At 30.7% G+C, this 17,728-nt stretch overlaps 1 protein-coding gene across 2 annotated transcripts; it reads left to right on the forward strand.

Annotated features, from left to right (window-relative positions):
- Nucleotides 1-4,156: 4,156 nt before the first annotated feature.
- LOC123884336 (phosphoribosylaminoimidazole carboxylase, chloroplastic-like) lies at nucleotides 4,157-10,304 on the forward strand. 2 transcript variants are annotated; one of them, XM_045933420.1, is made up of 16 exons: nucleotides 4,157-4,763; nucleotides 4,885-5,100; nucleotides 5,189-5,300; nucleotides 5,493-5,555; nucleotides 5,646-5,784; nucleotides 5,973-6,028; nucleotides 6,441-6,514; nucleotides 6,668-6,815; nucleotides 6,981-7,154; nucleotides 7,684-7,771; nucleotides 7,881-7,997; nucleotides 8,139-8,236; nucleotides 8,323-8,440; nucleotides 8,530-8,624; nucleotides 9,660-9,766; nucleotides 9,881-10,304. In XM_045933420.1, the coding sequence occupies exons 1-16, from the start codon at nucleotides 4,567-4,569 to the stop codon at nucleotides 9,978-9,980; spliced, it is 1,902 nt and encodes a 633-aa protein (XP_045789376.1). In that variant the 5' UTR covers nucleotides 4,157-4,566; the 3' UTR covers nucleotides 9,981-10,304. The 2 variants fall into 2 exon arrangements, with proteins under 2 accessions (XP_045789376.1, XP_045789377.1); XM_045933421.1 differs by having other exon boundaries at nucleotides 4,625-4,763; nucleotides 4,865-5,100.
- The last annotated feature ends 7,424 nt before the right edge of the window (nucleotides 10,305-17,728 follow it).

The raw sequence follows: 17,728 nt of genomic DNA on the forward strand, positions 1-17,728 counted from the left end.
AGAACATGTTAACAAAAAATTTAAGGAATGATAAATGTAAACACAAATTAATGACATCTATACGAAAATAATATTTTTTATTTAAAAAAATGCAAGAAAGAATATGATTTAATCAATTAGTCGATGTTCACAATAATGTAATATGCCTTTAGAAATTGAGTGGTTTCTTGACAAAAATAAAAAATAAGTACAGAAATTATGTGGTTCATACTTTATTGTTGGCAAAATATTAGAATTTTAAACTTTTCTTTGACAAATTTAATTGAATTTGTTTTGATGAAAAATAAATAAGAGAAACACATACTTGGTGTTTACTATGAATGAGAACCGATCCTCTCATGTCTAAATTGGACTGTAGGGGGTGCTGTTTAATCCTCCACCATCCATTTTTTTTAATTTGAATCAACAATAAACAAAAAAAAAGAAATGGAAGACTGAGATTCAACATGAGAGAATTTGGACATGAGAGGATATCCTCTCTACTATGAATATACAATTTCCTTTTCAATTAAGGGGGATCTTTCAATGAGTTACATTGTAGTAAAGGGTGTGTACATCCCTTTCGTTACATGTGTAGTAACCTTTTGTATCATTAATTTTTGTTGTCAAAGATCTTGTGCAAAGTAACACCATTCATCCACACTTAAAACTCCCTATAGAACCATGGTAGACAAAACAATAGCAAAACATCAATAGCAAATTGGGGTTGGGATTCTCCAGTAGCAAGCAAAAATCGCTCTAATTTTTCATTAATTTCACACTCTCAAGTCATCATCTTATTTCTTTCTTTTCTGACTTTTCTCTCAAAATAATTTTTTGGTAAAAAAAATAATTTGAATAAAGTTTTGGGAAAGATAGAGATGAATAGATGATATAGTGTGTGTCTATGTTTTCTATGATTAAACTTTTGGTAAAAAAAAACAATTTGAATAAGTTTTTACCTATGAATCTTCAAAGCATTTGAACAAAAATTGCAAAGAAATAAAAAATGCAAAAACAATGAAATTGAAGTGAATATGCATAGAAGAATAACATAGAAAAAATGCACAATCAATGAAACAGATCAATCAAAAAAGTAACAAAGCAATTTCTTTTGATACGGTTACGTACTATTTTATTCGGTAAATTTCTTTTGGCAAATCAGCAATACATGAGAGTTAGTTTGGAGGACGATAACCATATCTATGTTTATTAAGTTTTCTTCTAGAAATTCTGTAAAAAAGAAAGAAAAAAAAAAGAAAAAAAAAAGAAGTTAAGAAAGCAAAGTCATATAAGTGCACCATGAACAAATTCACATAAATAGTTAAGAAATAAAAAATTTAACATAGTTCTTTACTTCAATCTTTATCTTTGATTTGAAACATGTCCTTACAATATGCCTACAAAACAATTAAAGGAAATGTTAAATGCATACACAATGACATGACATCCAAACAAAAGGAAAAAAGAAAAACTTTGAAATAAAAATGATTGCTTGCAAGTAAGTGAAATTTTATGGTTTCCTTTGACAAAGTAATTAATTAAATTTGTTTCATGAAAAAAAAAGAAAATAAAAGAGCACGTACAAGTGTCTATATATTGCAACGCATGTACCCTCGTTGTGAAGCAAAATAGATATTAGAGAAATATGGAAAAGAGATGAAGAAAAGCATAATTGATAATGTATCAGTTATTTTGAAGTTTGTATTAAAGATATACAATGAAAGGGTTAAAGATAATAGAGAGAAAGAGATATGAAAAAATCACCAATGAAATAGTAAGTTGAAGGGAAGTTAAATTTTAAATAAAATACAAAAAAACTGAAGGGTATATTTGGAATAAAAAAAGGCTACACCAAAAGAAATGTTTTTCCTTTATTATTGTTATAGATAATTAAGTAGTCCAAGTTACCCCTAATTTTATTTTAAAACTGAAAAATATCCTTGTTATTATAATTTTAAATATTAAATTGCCTCATCATTCCTTCACAAAAAAAATATTGCCCTCATTATTCATGCTATTATTATATGTTCACGTCAGTGTTATATTATACTCATTTTTTCATATATGTTTCAATCCTTCTTTTTCTTTACCAATCTCACATACAAATAACGAGATATAAATATAGTATATTCATTTTCTTCATTGTTATGAGTTTTTCGTTTTACGTTTAATTTCTTTTGTTTCCATTTTTTATTTTCATTGATTTTGTTTTCATATTACTCTCTATTAGGTTGCAGTAAAATTTTATATTTGTTTTATATTTATTTTGGATTCGAGAAATAATTGTGAAAAAATTGTTTGATTTGCGCAGAAAAGTATTATATCTCAAATTATGTGTGTTTTATAATTAGGGTAAATGATCATTTACCCCCTGCAAAATAAGTAAATTTTCATTTACCCCCCGTTTACCCCCTGTAAAAAATAGATTCACTCATTTTACTCCCCGTGTGTACAGCAGTACATGTGAATGTGCAAATCTGCTGACATGACTTGTACACGTGGAAAAAATAATTAATATTTAATTTTTAAATTCCACGTCCGATAATATATTTTTTTTTAAAAAAAATTCCTACAAAATAAAAAAATGGATTTTCTTTTTTCTCCCAAAAAAATCCTACAAATAAATTTTTTTTCCTACAAAATTTTTTAAAAAATTTCCTGCAAAAAAAATAATTTTTGTTTTCCTATAAAGAATTTAAAAAAATTTCCAACAAAAAAAAAAGGCAGCATCTATCATGCACCCTTTTAGCATGCACCCCTTGCTACACCCCCATTTTTTCATTGTTTTACCGTGAGCCCACCTGAATATTGAAAAATCAAAAAATTGAAAAGCTTTATGTGATTACGGTTTTGCCCTTCCTTCTCAGTTTCACATGTTCTTCTACTTCCAACGACAAAGCTTCATCATTCATCTACTTCATGTACAACCTTTACAAAGAAATTTCAATTTGAATAGATCTACATCAAAAATATCTTTCTCCTTCTTGAAATCATGTTTCCCTCTTTGATAAAGACCACAAAAATCTTTCCCCTTCTCTGCAATTTCACGTTCCACTCGCATCCGTTGATGTTCTTCCGACGAGCTGCCACCGCTCACCATCGTAAGTCTCTGCAACCCTCTCTCTGTGTACCCATCGTTCGTTTTCTCTATCTGTGAATACCACTAACGAAGTAGAAGACGATTCCGGTGATTGAAGAAGACGACGACGAATATGATCACGACGGTGGAAGCTAACCGGTGAAGATTTTGTTTTTTTTAAACCAAAAAGATTTGAAAATAAATTTTTAAAATCATTATTTTGAAAATAAAGAGAAAAATATGAAAATTCGTTTTTTTATTTTAGGAAAATAATAATAATTTTGTACGAAAAAAAAACTATTTGTAGGGAAAAAAAATTTATTTGTAGGATTTTCTTTTAATTTTGGAAAAAAATTCGTTTTATTAATTTTGTAGGAAAAGTTTTTTTTTGAAAAAAATATTATCTGACGTGGAAATTAAAAATAAATATAATTTTTTTTTTCCACGTGTACAAGCCACGTCAGCAAATTTGCACAATCACATGTCCTGCTGTACACACAGGGGGCAAAATGAGTGAATCTATTTTTTGTAGGGGGTAAACAAAAAAAAAATCTGCATAGGGGGTAAACGAAAATTTGCTTATTTTGCGGGGGTAAATGATCATTTACCCTTATAATTATGATGGAGTAAATAGTTTTAAAATCATGAGTATGTTCTAAAATTATAAGGATAAAACGTAATTTAATTTTAAAATCCCTCCCTTCCACTCGTGAACCAAACATATTTGTATTAAAATTCTTCATCTCCCCTTCCCTCCTCTCTTCTGAACCAAACATAAATGTTTTTAAAAATCCTCCCCTCCCCTCCCTTCCCCTCTCGTCTATTAAAATTCCTCCCCTTCCTTCCCTCTCAGTTGAACCAAACAGACCCTTAAGAATTTTGTGTGTGTGTGTGTTTTTTTTTTGTTTGTTGTAATTTTCAATTTCAATCTTTCTTGATTTTTTGATTATTATTTTTTATTTCTTGATCTCCTCTTTTTAGTTTATTTCTGGCTTCTCCTCTTTTTTTTTTTATAGAAAAAAAAAAGAACGAGGAGAAGTGAAAAATAAATTGAAAATAGGAGAGCAAGAAATAAAAGTAAAAAAAATATTAAATATATTAATTTTTTTTAAGAAACAAAAATATATTAAATTAAAAGCTCTAAACTTGGCACACTGAGTGCAAAAAATAGATTACACTGCTACCCAATCACTAACAAAACAAGAGCTCACTCACACACCCATATTCTATTCCAGAAGCACGATTGAAGTGGTTCACCCAAACTAGCACTCAATCTCAGGCTGCTCTCAAATCCGTCGCACCGCTCTCAGCCTCTCTCTCTCTCTCTCTCTCTCTCTCTCTCTCTCTCGCAGTGCAGGCAGGTAAAGTAAGCAACCTTGAGAAATTGCATAAAATACTTAGAACCTTGAGGATAACCAACGAGAATCACTTCTCTCAAAATTGAAAAGCTAGAAATTTCAGCTTCAACTAAACGCACGTTTGTTTGAAAACACCGCCGATTTCCTATGCTTCACACTCTCCGCACGGTGTCTTCAGGGCACACACTCACTTCATCATTCAAACCTCCTTCTTCTTCAATTGCCTTCTACATGGACCAACCTCGTCTTCTATCTTTCAACCCAAAACACTCTCAACAACAACCCTACCTCACTTATCAAGCATCATCATCGCAACAACACTCTGCAAATGCGGTTTCTCCAAGGTTCAATTTAGTATTTTTATTAATTGGGTTTATTTTATACTTGTTTTTAGAAAAACCCTTTTTACCTTTTGTATTCCAAGGTTTAAATTTTGCATTTTTAGTCTTAATGTTGTTTGTGTAGGAATGAAGAATCATGTGTTCATGGACCATCTGAAAAAATTGTTGGGGTTTTGGGTGGAGGTCAACTTGGTCGCATGCTTTGTCAAGCTGCTTCTGAGATGGCTATTAAGGTTATTGTTTTAGATCCTCAACAGAATTGTCCGGCTAGTTCTTTGGCTTATCAACACATGCTTGGAAGCTTTGATGACAGCACCACAGTACAAGAATTTGCAAAGAGGTTCATGTTTTTTGTTTGTAATACATGTTACTATGTATGCATCGCTTTATTCGAACTAATGCGCGTGTTGGATTGGACTGATGTTCAGGTGTGGAGTTTTAACATTTGAAATTGAACATGTTGATGCTGCCACACTGGAAAAGCTTGAGAAACAAGGAGTTGAGTGCCAACCAAAAGCCTCTACTGTACGGATTATTCAGGTATTTTATGGGTGGAGTTTTTCCGGTTTTTGACTTGCGGAGTTGGCCGAGAAAATGAATAACTTGATGTTTTTGTAGCCTTTATAGTGAAATCAATTTGCACCATGCATAGACTTGTAGTTTTCATATTTTAAAGTTAATAGTAATAATAATTAACATGTCGAATTCTGAATGATTTTCAACATATTACAGGATAAGTATCAGCAGAAGGTTCACTTTTCTCAACACGACATTCCACTTCCTGAATTTTCGCGGGTTTGTACTGTTTTTTCTCATATGCAATAGTTTAATTTGAAAATTCATCTTTAGGATTCTAATTGAATGCTTGAAATATACGTTGAACAGATAGATGATCTTGAAGGTGCTAAGAAAGCAGGGGAACGTTTTGGCTATCCTCTTATGATCAAGAGTAGGAGATTAGCTTATGACGGACGGGGAAATGCAGTTGCAAAAAGCGAAGAGGAACTACCTTCTGCTGTGAATGGTAATTAGCTCTTAACAAATGTATGTTTGTTCTTTCTGCGAGAAAGTGAGAACAGGAGAAAGTTATCTTTGAGTTCATTCTTGTTGTCTTTCATTAGCCCAAAGTAGAAGAAAAAGGCTTTCTGTCTGTTTGATATGTGCAAACTTTTTTTTATTTTTTCTTCTTTAACTTCCCCCCAAACTATGCAGCTCTCGGAGGATTTGATCGTGGTTTATATGCCGAAAAATGGGCACCTTTTGTTAAGGTCAGTATCTAAATCGCGTAGTCGATTGCTGATGATGATTTTCTAGTTCATAATTCACAAATTGTATGATGTAAAGCAATATTTGATAACCGTGCTTTTTTTATCCTTTAAGCTCTAGTGTTTATCTCGTATTATAGTATCTTTCAACAAATGTGAATTATTTTAAGATGCAACTTATTCAAATGCTAAAATACCATGCTTGCACCACTTGCTGAATGCTCTCACCATTAAATTTTCTTGGTCCCAAAGAATTTTAATTACATTTCCTAGTGCTTTCATGCAACTTGCTTATTTTAAAGCATGCTTTTTACTCAAAAAAGTTGTTTCCTGACTTTAAAAAAATCCAAATTTGTTTATGTTCTTGAATAATTTTGATGTATTTTCTTGCTTCTTGCTCGAAAATTAATGGCAGGAACTAGCTGTCATTGTGGCGAGAGGGAGAGACAATACAATTTCATGCTATCCAGTAGTTGAAACTATTCACAGGTAACAAGCGGAACAGGCACATGTTATTGACATGGAGTATTAGAAAGAAAAAAAATATAACCAAATTCAAAACTTAGATTGTCTTAAATTAACCAGTAATGTTCCATTTCAGCTTCCTTATACATCTTATTAAGGATTTATTTTTTGTTCTAGGGACAACATATGTCACATAGTTAAGGCTCCGGCAAATGTAAAATGGAAGGTTAGGGAGCGTGCCACTGAAGTTGCTTTCAATGCTGTTAACTCTTTAGAAGGTGCTGGTGTATTTGCTGTTGAATTGTTCTTGACTGAGGACGGACAGGTTGTGAATTTATTTCTTCATCAACTCTTGACTTGCTCAATATTTTATTATTCTAGAATTCTACATTAGCTTCTTTATGCCAATAAATTTTCATGCTTCTGTAAATGCATTATGTGGTTTGTTAATCCAACCAATGACATCGATTGTGCTTGTGTTTCTCGACAGATTTTATTAAATGAAGTCGCACCTAGACCTCACAATAGTGGGCACCACACTATTGAATCTTGCTACACCTCACAATATGAGCAACATTTGCGGGCTGTTGTTGGTCTTCCCCTTGGCGATCCATCAATGAAAACTCCAGCTGCTATCATGTACAATATATTAGGTGAAGAAGAGGTATTATTAGCATATAAATTTTATCTAATTTCCTTTTCTTTTTTTACTTTCTCCATTGTAAATTTAATAGAGGTTTGGTTTTCTCCTATCCCTGTAGAAGTGACACTATTATAATTACTTGGAATTATTTATGTTCCATCATCTCACTAGGTGCACCGTAGGAAGGGAGTGGTTCAATTATTAATGCACTATTTATTATCATTATTATTATATACTGTAAATGTTAAAAATAAATGAATATTGAATAGTAGTTTAGTTAATTTTTTTATATTCATGTTAACATGATAACACAGTAGGCAATTAAACGCTTGTTAGAATGTAAGAACATCAAATTAGATGTAAAATCTTCGTGCAAGAACCCAAAGAAAAATGGTCAACTTTTTCCTTTCTTTCCTGTTTTTTTTTCGTTCATATGGATGATAGGTGTATTTTTAAATGCTATCGAGTGCTTTGAATAAAATCGTTCTATGTTGTTGTAACTTGTAACTGTTTAAGACTCCAGTCCACCTAATCTTCTTAATGATTTTAGGGGGAGCTTGGCTTTCAATTGGCTCATCAATTGATGAAGAGGGCATTGACCATCCCTGGTGCTTCTGTTCATTGGTACGATAAGCCAGGTAAACTTCTGGTTAAGTAGCAACTTTAGGTTGCTCAGTTCTCTCTGGTTTGTTGTTTGATAACCTGTATGGCTAAGTTTATAACATCATTGTCATGAAAATGTGTCAGAAATGAGAAAACAACGGAAGATGGGCCACATAACAATTGTTGGGCCTTCCCTAAGCAATCTTGAAAGCAATCTTGCAACAATAACAGAAGAGAAAGCATCAGAAGACAAGACTGCAGGTTATTGACACAATCTTCTTTTCATTCATAGTTTCTCTTTGTTGTTATTATCGTATGCAACTTATGTTACTAGAGTTTTTGTAGTTAAAATGTTGTTATTCCCACACGTAATTATCTTTTCTTTTGTTTATTGAAATGTAGTTGCTCCACGTGTGGGGATCATAATGGGCTCTGATTCAGATCTGCCTGTTATGAAAAGTGCTGCTGAAATCTTGGAGATGTTTGGTGTACCTCATGAGGTAAGATTGTTTAAATTTACCCTAGGGTGGGGGCTATCCTGTGTCATGTTTTTTATCCTAACTCGTATGTACACATCAAATTTCAGGTAAGAATAGTTTCAGCACATCGAACTCCGGAACTGATGTTTTCTTATGCCTCGTCTGCTCATGAACGAGGCATACAGGTTATTATTGCCGGTGCTGGTGGTGCAGCTCACTTACCTGGTAAGTTACTTCAATTGTGTTTGGTATAATTTCTGCAAAGATCACCAATCTTATTGGCATTAATTGTTGATTAAACTTTAAAATCTCAGGTATGGTGGCTGCTATGACTCCGTTACCTGTAGTTGGTGTTCCAGTGCGTGGTTCTTCCCTGGATGGAGTTGATTCACTCTTGTCGATTGTCCAGGTACAATTTTCAGTGATATATACATATTCGATACTTATTTTGTGTACTCCGCATAATTGCTTTTTATGTTATATAGGATTGCTTTTTCTAGTGAAGATAAGTATTCTGTTTGTGAATCTGGTATTATTGTTTCTTTTTAGTTTTACGATCAATATTGTTTTGAATTGGGAATCCTTGTGACTGAAGGATTTTATGTCCCTGTCTTTTGTTGGTTGACAAAAGGACTAGAAAATTTGTATCATGATTCCTTCTGAAAATTATATCTATATTTCAAAGTCTCTTCCATTATCTAGAACTTGGCCTCGCTAAGTTAGCAGTCTGATAGTTTTATGAATGCTAATATTTTGTAAGATATTGTATGTAAATGAAAGTTACCTTTCTGTACAAGACAAAAAAATGGTCAGTAAAGGTTTTCTTTGGAAAGAATCCATGCCGTGTTTTAAAAAAGATAGTGTTTATAAATGCAGTTTGTGAAAAGCATAAATAGTTTCAAGAATTTGGCTATTGATGAGTTTGGCAATGCCTGATTCCTGAAATACTTGAGAAATTGTTCTGACATTCAGTTAACCTACATTTCAAAGGCATTTCAATCATTACACTTATTAGATGCTGAAAACGAACTGCCAATACTTATCTTTGATTCTTCGTGTTTCCTTTGCACCCCTTTTCTTACAGTCTTTTCCCTGGTTAATGGTGCATCCTGTAGATATTCACATTTCTTGTAACATTATTCTCTTGTAACGTCTATGGATCAACCTCATTGGATAATGTAGCTACAATTGGTTTCGTTGTCACTTTTCACAACTGCCCGTGTTTTGCCTTGCATTATTTATGTGTTTGCTTTGAGCAAGTACTTACACGACATGAATGAACCAAAGAAGTGAAATCATTGCCAGATAGACTTATAAAATATTCTAGCAGACTAATCATGATCCATGTCTACATAGGAATAGGAACCTTCCCAATTACTTAAGTTTATACATTAAGTTACATGCAGCCGTTTCTTATAGACGAATATGATTGTTGTGTGTGCAGATGCCAAGAGGTGTCCCAGTTGCCACCGTTGCAGTTAACAATGCAACTAATGCTGGGCTGTTGGCAGTAAGAATGTTGGGTGTTGCCGATGATAATCTCTTGTCAAGGTTTGCCCCTCTCTTCCTCTCTATTATTAATGTAAAATATGTATACTTTACAAAAAGAAATGGAAGAATTATCTCGTTTTCCACTTATGTTGACGTGACATTTACAATGTGCAGGATGAGCCAATATCAAGAGGACCAAAAAGAAAGCGTCTTAAAGAAAGGAGATAGGTTAGAAAAACTTGGTTGGGAATCGTACTTAAATAGTAGTAATTAGTTGAACCGATTAATTTGGTGATTCTTTTAGGTCTACTTCCATGTTTGAACAACTACAAAATTTTGATAGACATTCAATACCAGAGGGTGTTTAGACCCCGTGGTATCAACAAGTAGATTGAGAACCGGCAAGAAATTGTTATGTAAGCACATGTTATGTTACTGCTAAAATGTAGTAGGGAGAGGAGAAAAGAAAATCGTGTCGCGCTTAATACCAACAGTTATGAAAAACATATATTGTTATTTTACTCATTATTGTAATCTTATGAACAGTTATTTGATGTACTAAACTAATTTGAACTTAAGCATAATGTCACCAATTTGATTGAGTCATTGTAGGAGTGCAATTCATATAAAGTAAAGTTCTCAATTCTAAATCATAAAGGATTGTAAGAAAAAACTGATGAACTATGTTCAACATTTGGATGTGCATATCTCCATAATGTGCATAGTAAATTTATAAATGGTGAAATAGTTTTTTTTTTTTTTTTTATTACTAGCATATTTTCCCAGCGTTATCCTAGTTAGATTTATAAAAATTTGTGTTTGATATATATATATATATATATATATATAGTGGAGGAATCAAATTACACCGGTGTAACATTTGAGTAATGTTACACCGCTCAATAACGCTTTAACGAATACAAATTTTACAAAATTCACCGTTGGATTGAAAGTTTATATTGTATAGATCATTTATGTTAAGTTTTATAAAAATCTAAAATCGTTTGATATGCTATTGTGATGAATCAAGATTAACAGTATTCAATAAAAACGCATAAACCATTAATCTTGATCGGTCTCAATAATATGTCTAAACGATTTTTCAATCCAACGGTGGATTTTGTAAAATTTGTAACATTACTCAAATGTTACACTGATGTAATTTGATCCCTATATATATATATATATATATATATATATATATATATTTTTTGTTCAGCAGTCAATTCAGCTAATTCAGCTGCTTACAAACCCAAGTCAAACATTTATAAGTCATTCAGTGGATGAAAATAATTGCTTCGTAGATAATTATTGTGTCATTTTTCATTTTAACACTAAAGACCAAATTACTTTACTAGTATCTATAGTTTTATCACAAACAAACATTTGAACAAACCACCCAATCCATCATTAGATATACGAGTTGTATTTTTCATTTTTCTGCATTTGAATTCTTTGTGTTGTATATAAACAAGCATATCACTGAGCCAGAAGGCTTCTGTTGCATCCCACCAATAGCTTTCTCCAGCTGCTTTCTATTCTTCAACTGCTCCCTATCCTCGGGGCCAGTTGCATCCCACCAATAGCTTTCTCCAGCTGCTTTCTATTCTTCAACTGCTCCCTATCCTCGCGGCCAGTGAATTCCATTGTTCACGTTCCATGTCTCGCATTAACACACACACACACGCACACAGATATATATATATATATATATATATATATATATATATATATATATATATATATATATATATATATATATATCCCTTTCATCTCTAGGTTTTCTATTGTTCAAAAAATCGTTCTTCTTCTTAGATCTAACAAAATAAATAAAGATTATCATATTATAACCCATAATTTAGTAATTGATTAATTAATATATGCATAAAATATAAAATGAATAAGTTCAATTTATCGAAGTTGAAATAGAAATCAAGAGTGTATGTTTCGAATAAATAAAATGAGGACCTATAACTATAAGCATAGAAATTATTTCAATATACATATGTAAAATTAATTAAAATAATAATAATTTAGGGATAAAAAAAAATCATATACACGGAAGTCGTGGTTGTGGATAAAATTAGGCATGAGACAAATAATTTAAAGGATACGCGAAAATAAAATAAATTTTTATAGAGACATCAAAAAAAATTTAGAATACATATTATATGTATCAATATCGGATGAACATAAATTTATTTTAATATTACTACCTCCGTCCCTAATTATAAGATCTTGTTTGACAAAAATGTACTATTCATTCACTTTATTTTGACCGTATTTTTTTAATAATATATAAATGTAAATATTAGCATATGAGATCTTGTTTAATTTGTTTTGATGAGTATTTTCAAAATATTAAATTTTTATAATTTTTACTAATAAACAATTAAAGATATTAGTGATCAAAATTGTGTATTGGCGTACGTGCAGTGGTCAAACAGGGTCTTATAATTAGGGACGAAAGTAGTACTATAAATAGTTAGAGCCATGCATATAATAATTGGTTATAAATGTTTTTTGTGATTGATATGCATGACTCCAAAAGTCATACATATAATACTTGAAAATGAAAAAATTGTGTATGATTTATTAATATTAAAATTTTAATTTTAATTTCATAAATCATAATTGGTTGGTGGTGTCATGCATGTAATTTGGTTGGTGGTATATTTATGGTGATTGATAGTATGACTTCAAAAGTCTTATTTAACACATGAAAATGAGAAGAAACAAATTGTGTATTATTTATTCAATATTAGAAAAAAAAATTAAACATTAAGATATATTATTTGTGTTTTTATCATTTCTTTAATAAAAATTTAAAACATTTAAATTTCTAAATTAAAAGTAAAATTCTCAATTTTAAATTAAATTCAAAATTAAATTCTCAATATTCAAGTTTCATCTCTAAGTTTAGCTATACTTTTGTTTCTTTTTTGGAATATGACGCTGCTATAAGATAAAGAAGTAGTAAGTAAAAAATGATTGATGCAATTAACAAAAACAAAAAAAAAAAAAATTATTTATGCCATTTTAAAAATTTGGTTTGATTGATAAGATATAACAAAAAAAAAAAAATTATATATATAGTTTGTAGATATTTATCCTACATAAAAAAAGTAATGAATAAAATATATTAAAAATTCAAAAATATTAAAAATATGGTTAAATACAGTTTTGGTCATCCTATTTTACAAAATTCACAATTTTAGTCTCCCTATTTTATTTTCCGCAATTTTGATTCTCCCATTTTAAAAAATTAAGGTATTTGATCCCCTCTTTATTTGGTCTTCAATTTTTATGATGTGGCACATCACATTTATTTTTATTTCTATTTTTTTTTTTGGTTTACAATGAGTTGAGAATCAAATTCAGGACCTATAGCGTACTACCCAAACCGCTCACCCACTAGACCAAACCTAGTGAATTTTTATTTCTAATTTTTTAAATATGTAATTCTACTATTTTTAAATAAATAATTAATTAAATATTGAAATTAAAAACATAAAATCAATTCTTATGATCTATAAATTGAGAAACGAAATGGAATCTTCCAACAATAAGAATGAATTAACGAAAACAATCACCGTCTTTATTAGGAAATCAAATTTTTTCTCAAAGTAACTTATAATTTTTTTTTTATTTTGGTAGAGATAGCAAGAGGGAGTATATATGTATAGTATAAAATATATCATCACAACTTGATATAAAAGAAGAAGAAATTAATGACAAAAAGGAGCACCAATAAGCAAAGTAACACAACAAAAACACATGTAAAATATAAACTTTATTTTATTTATTCTTTTTTGAGCCAATAAAAAGTTACATGATGAAAGAATTGCAATTTTAAATTAAGTTAGGATTTGTCAAACTGATAAAAGATTCCTGGTCTTCAATCTAAGATCACTTTCCTTTAGACTTTGTTTGGATCACAAAAGAAAGTGAAAAGAAAGAAAGTAGGAGGAAAGATAGTTAAAAGAAAGAAAATGAGAATAAAAAGTGAAAGGAAAGTGAGATGATTATTTAGTTGTTTGGTAGAAGTGAAAGTGAAAGAAAAGTAGAGGAAAGAAAGAAGAATGTTTGAGAAATGACATTAATACCCTTAAAGTAAAATAAATTATAGTATAGTACTTTATTTTATCTTTAGTAGCTTTTTGGTCTTTTTCTTCAAACAGTGACTTTCTGTCCTATATTGGGTGGAAACAATTTTGATGTGGGACCCACTCCCAACTTTCCTTTCCCTTGTCATTTTATTTTATTCCAAACGGTGGAAGGATATTGGGATTTGGGCTTTCTTTCCTCCTTCAATCTTTCCTTCTTGTTTCTATGCAACCAAATACAGTGTTAATTTCTTTTAAAATGTCAATATATAGCTGTTATCTATACATAGACATGTCTTGGTCAGCATGGTGGAGATTGTATGTCTGCATCAATAAATAATTATGACATCATTAAACTTTGTTTGATTGCACATTTTGACATGTGAAATACAGAAAAATACCATATCATAAGAAAAAATCTATCGACAAACATCAACATGAGTCACACTAAAGTCATGTTTTAAAAATCAGACCGAATTTATGTCATGTCACTAGTTAGGGGGCATGGCATCTACATTTTTAAGCAAATTTGAAATCGTTTGATATTTTAAAGATATCTAAGTGTTTTTATGTCTCTCAATTATATAACAAATACTTTTATATTTATGTAAAAATTTATTGAGATGAAAAACGTATCAAGTAAAGATTTATGGAACATGCAGAAATGATCACTAGTAGAAAAAAGCTTTTTTACATCTGGCGAAAAACACTTTTTACATCTGAAAAATGTCAGATGTAGGCGCACGAGACTTAGTAAGTATACACGTTTTACATCTGGCGCAGTCAGATGTAAAAAAACACTTTTTACCTCTGACCAAGGCGAAAATCAAATATTATTTTTTTAAAATTAAATTGGACCTTTCAATGTTTCTCAATTTAATTAATCTTCACCTTTCAATTTACCTTTTTATTCTTTTCCTTTTCTCTCTCCATCCAAATCAATGGTTCAAAACAAAATTTATCATCATAAATTAACATGAGAGAATCCACTCTCATGCAGAAACACATGCATTAGTGAACTCACACACAAGTGCAAAAACATGCAAAAATAGATTGACCGAGAGAACCTGAGAATCCTTGTTTCTTCAAATCATCAACTAAGCAACAATTTGATGTTTGTATTGTGCTTTCGATGTCCGATGTCGATAATATAGAAATTGCAACAAAATCTAAAATTAAAGTTAAGGTAGACATATGACTCGATAAGAATCTCATACTGTGTCTTCTTGGATTTGAAATTTCAAACTTTGGAGTATAACATATATTTTCACATATTTTCTAGTCAAAATGTTCCTTACATATCTCACATGTTTAGATGACTTATTTTAATATATTATCAACTACTTTAGAATTAAAGCTAAAAATAAAAAAATTAGAAATAAAACTATAGTTGTTTGGTAGTTATTATTAATTTCTAGTTTAAAAGAATTTTTTTTATAGCATGACAGAATTCAAAAAGTTCCTTATATTAGTTTTTTTGGTTACAAAGTTCCTTATATTAGTTTTAATACATAATAAATAATAAGTCTATTTTTACAATTAAAAAAACTGTTCTAAAAATACTATCTGGCCTAAATTTTTTTAAGGAAAAGAGAAGTAAAATAAAAGTCAGGTCAAACGTCGCCTACCTATCTTTATATATTTCCACTCAAGCATGAATAATTATTATAACATAAGAAAAGGATACAAAGGAATCAAGAAGGGAACATCCTCCTGATTCAACAAGCCATGGAAGATTTGGACCAATTCTTGACCAATCCAAGCTTCTCACTAGTATGCTACAATAAAGGAACATTAAATTTTTGTAATTTCAAATGTAGCAAGCATACGAAAAGAATGGGGACTCGATTGGTTCGAAGATGTTCAAGCACCATGTCATTTCCTTGAAACGACTACTGCTTAGGGGGCTGTGTACTGGACGGCTCCCTAGTTAATAAGTGGGCTCGCCTAACACTTGGGAGAACGGCCCAAATAAGTGAATCAGCCCACAAGGAATAAATATCTTCTCTGAAATACCAAGTCCACGTGAGCTAAAAAGGCGGGGGGGGGGGGGGGGGGGGGGGGGGTCAACCTCCTCCCTAATCTTGAGGGGCACTCCAGTTCCACCTTTATCTAGGGTTTGTACCGCCTATATATAGAGGTCTTAACCCTATTCCAAAGACACGTTCTAACTTAACCTAATATACAATTCAGCTCTACAAACTTGTAGACTGAATATTCTCATAGCAAGAACAATCACCAGATCCTCCAGAGGAACCATCTAGTTCTGTTCGTTCAGAATAAAACTTTTATTTAAGTTTATGAGAATTATTTACTTGTTTTATTTTTTTGTATTTTTAGGAGAAAAAACTTGTAATATGAAGAATTTAGTGCATTTGATGCATTAGTGACCAAGACTTCAATTATGATAGTGGAAGTTCTTCCTCAATTAATGAAAAGAAAATAGATTTTCAATATTCAAGTTGGTCCAAATAGTAAAGCACGCACTATCTCTTATTTGTGTCATTCTACGGTCTACATTATTGATCCAAGGGGGGAAAAATACTCGGTACTGACATACAACAAAAAACCTTTCAAACAATTTATCCAAAGGGGAGTAAAAGAAACTAATACATCAACCATTGTCATGATAAGATTAAGCACAAACAACGTACCAGAGAGGAACTTGAAGACAATTCAACAAACACCGACTAAAAATCTGTTTGATAGCATCGTCATTATTTACAACCATTGTCATTATAATGCGAATGACTTTCATACTTGTGATTATTTTTTAGATCTAACAAAATAAATAAAAAGATTATCATATTATAACCCATAATTTAGTAATTGATTAATTAATATATGCATAAAATATAAAATCAATAAATTCTATTTATCAAAGTTGAAATAGAAATCAAGAGTGTATGTTTCGAATAAATAAAATGAGGACCTATAACTATAAGCATAGAAATTATTTCAATATACATATGTAAAATTAATTAAAATAATAATAATTTAGGGATTAAAAAAATTCATATATACGGTAGTCGTGGTTGTGGATAAAATTAGGTATGAGACAAATAGTTTAAAGGATACGCGAAAATAAAATAAATTTTTATAGCGACATCAAAAAAAATTTAGAATACATATTATATGTATCAATATCGGATGAACATAAATTTATTTTAATATTACTACCTCCATCCCTAATTATAAGATCCTGTTTGACAAAAATGTATTATTCATTCACCTTATTTTGACAAGGTCAACCAACAACAAGCGCTAGATGTGTTGCGGTGTTGGGCCTTCAAGGGTCTCAAAAATTTAAGATGTTTTCTCTTTAGGTCCCCCATGGTTCTTTTTCCCCTCTTGGATTTTACTTTTTTGCCCTTCAATAAAAACTTCGGTTGCTACGAACCGAATTTTCCCTGAATTTGAACTAGAAAAAACTTCGGTTTCTGCGAACCGAAGTTTTTAGCTAGGGCAAAATTGTAATATTTGGGGGTATAAAAGATACATGAGAGGTATAGAGAGAAAACATCAAAATTTAATTATATAGTATTAAGCTATTAAGAGTAAAAATAATAAAAGTGAAAAATGTCTAATTCTTTGTTAATACGTTAATTAGAACATGACTCTTTTTATATTAGCTTTTTTTTTTTTTACAGTGTTAGACTGTTAGTTATAAGGATGCCTATTTTTATGTTGTTATTGATGTTATTTTAATAAATATTGAAAAAAAGTAATAAGAATATGAATGAAATATATTTAGTTTTGCCCAAATTACGTTAGGTGTACATGGACTGATTCTATACCATGTATAAACCGAATTTTTCTTGAATTTGCACTAAGAAAAAATTCGGTTTCTGCGAATCGAATTTTTTTGCAAGGACAAAATTGAAATTTCAGACGTAGAAAAGAATCACGGGTCGGA

Source organism: Trifolium pratense, linkage group LG5 (assembly GCF_020283565.1).
Source record: "Trifolium pratense cultivar HEN17-A07 linkage group LG5, ARS_RC_1.1, whole genome shotgun sequence".
Taxonomy (NCBI): Eukaryota; Viridiplantae; Streptophyta; class Magnoliopsida; order Fabales; family Fabaceae; genus Trifolium; species Trifolium pratense.

Excerpts from the sequence above, each read along its gene's own strand:
- LOC123884336 (XM_045933420.1), top strand. The coding sequence starts at position 4,567 with ATGCTTCACACTCTCCGCACGGTGTCTTCAGGGCACACACTCACTTCA. Across the intron at positions 5,101-5,188 it reads GTACAAGAATTTGCAAAGAG|GTGTGGAGTTTTAACATTTG; the intron begins GTTCATGTTTTT and ends ACTGATGTTCAG. Across the intron at positions 8,237-8,322 it reads TGTTTGGTGTACCTCATGAG|GTAAGAATAGTTTCAGCACA; the intron begins GTAAGATTGTTT and ends ATCAAATTTCAG.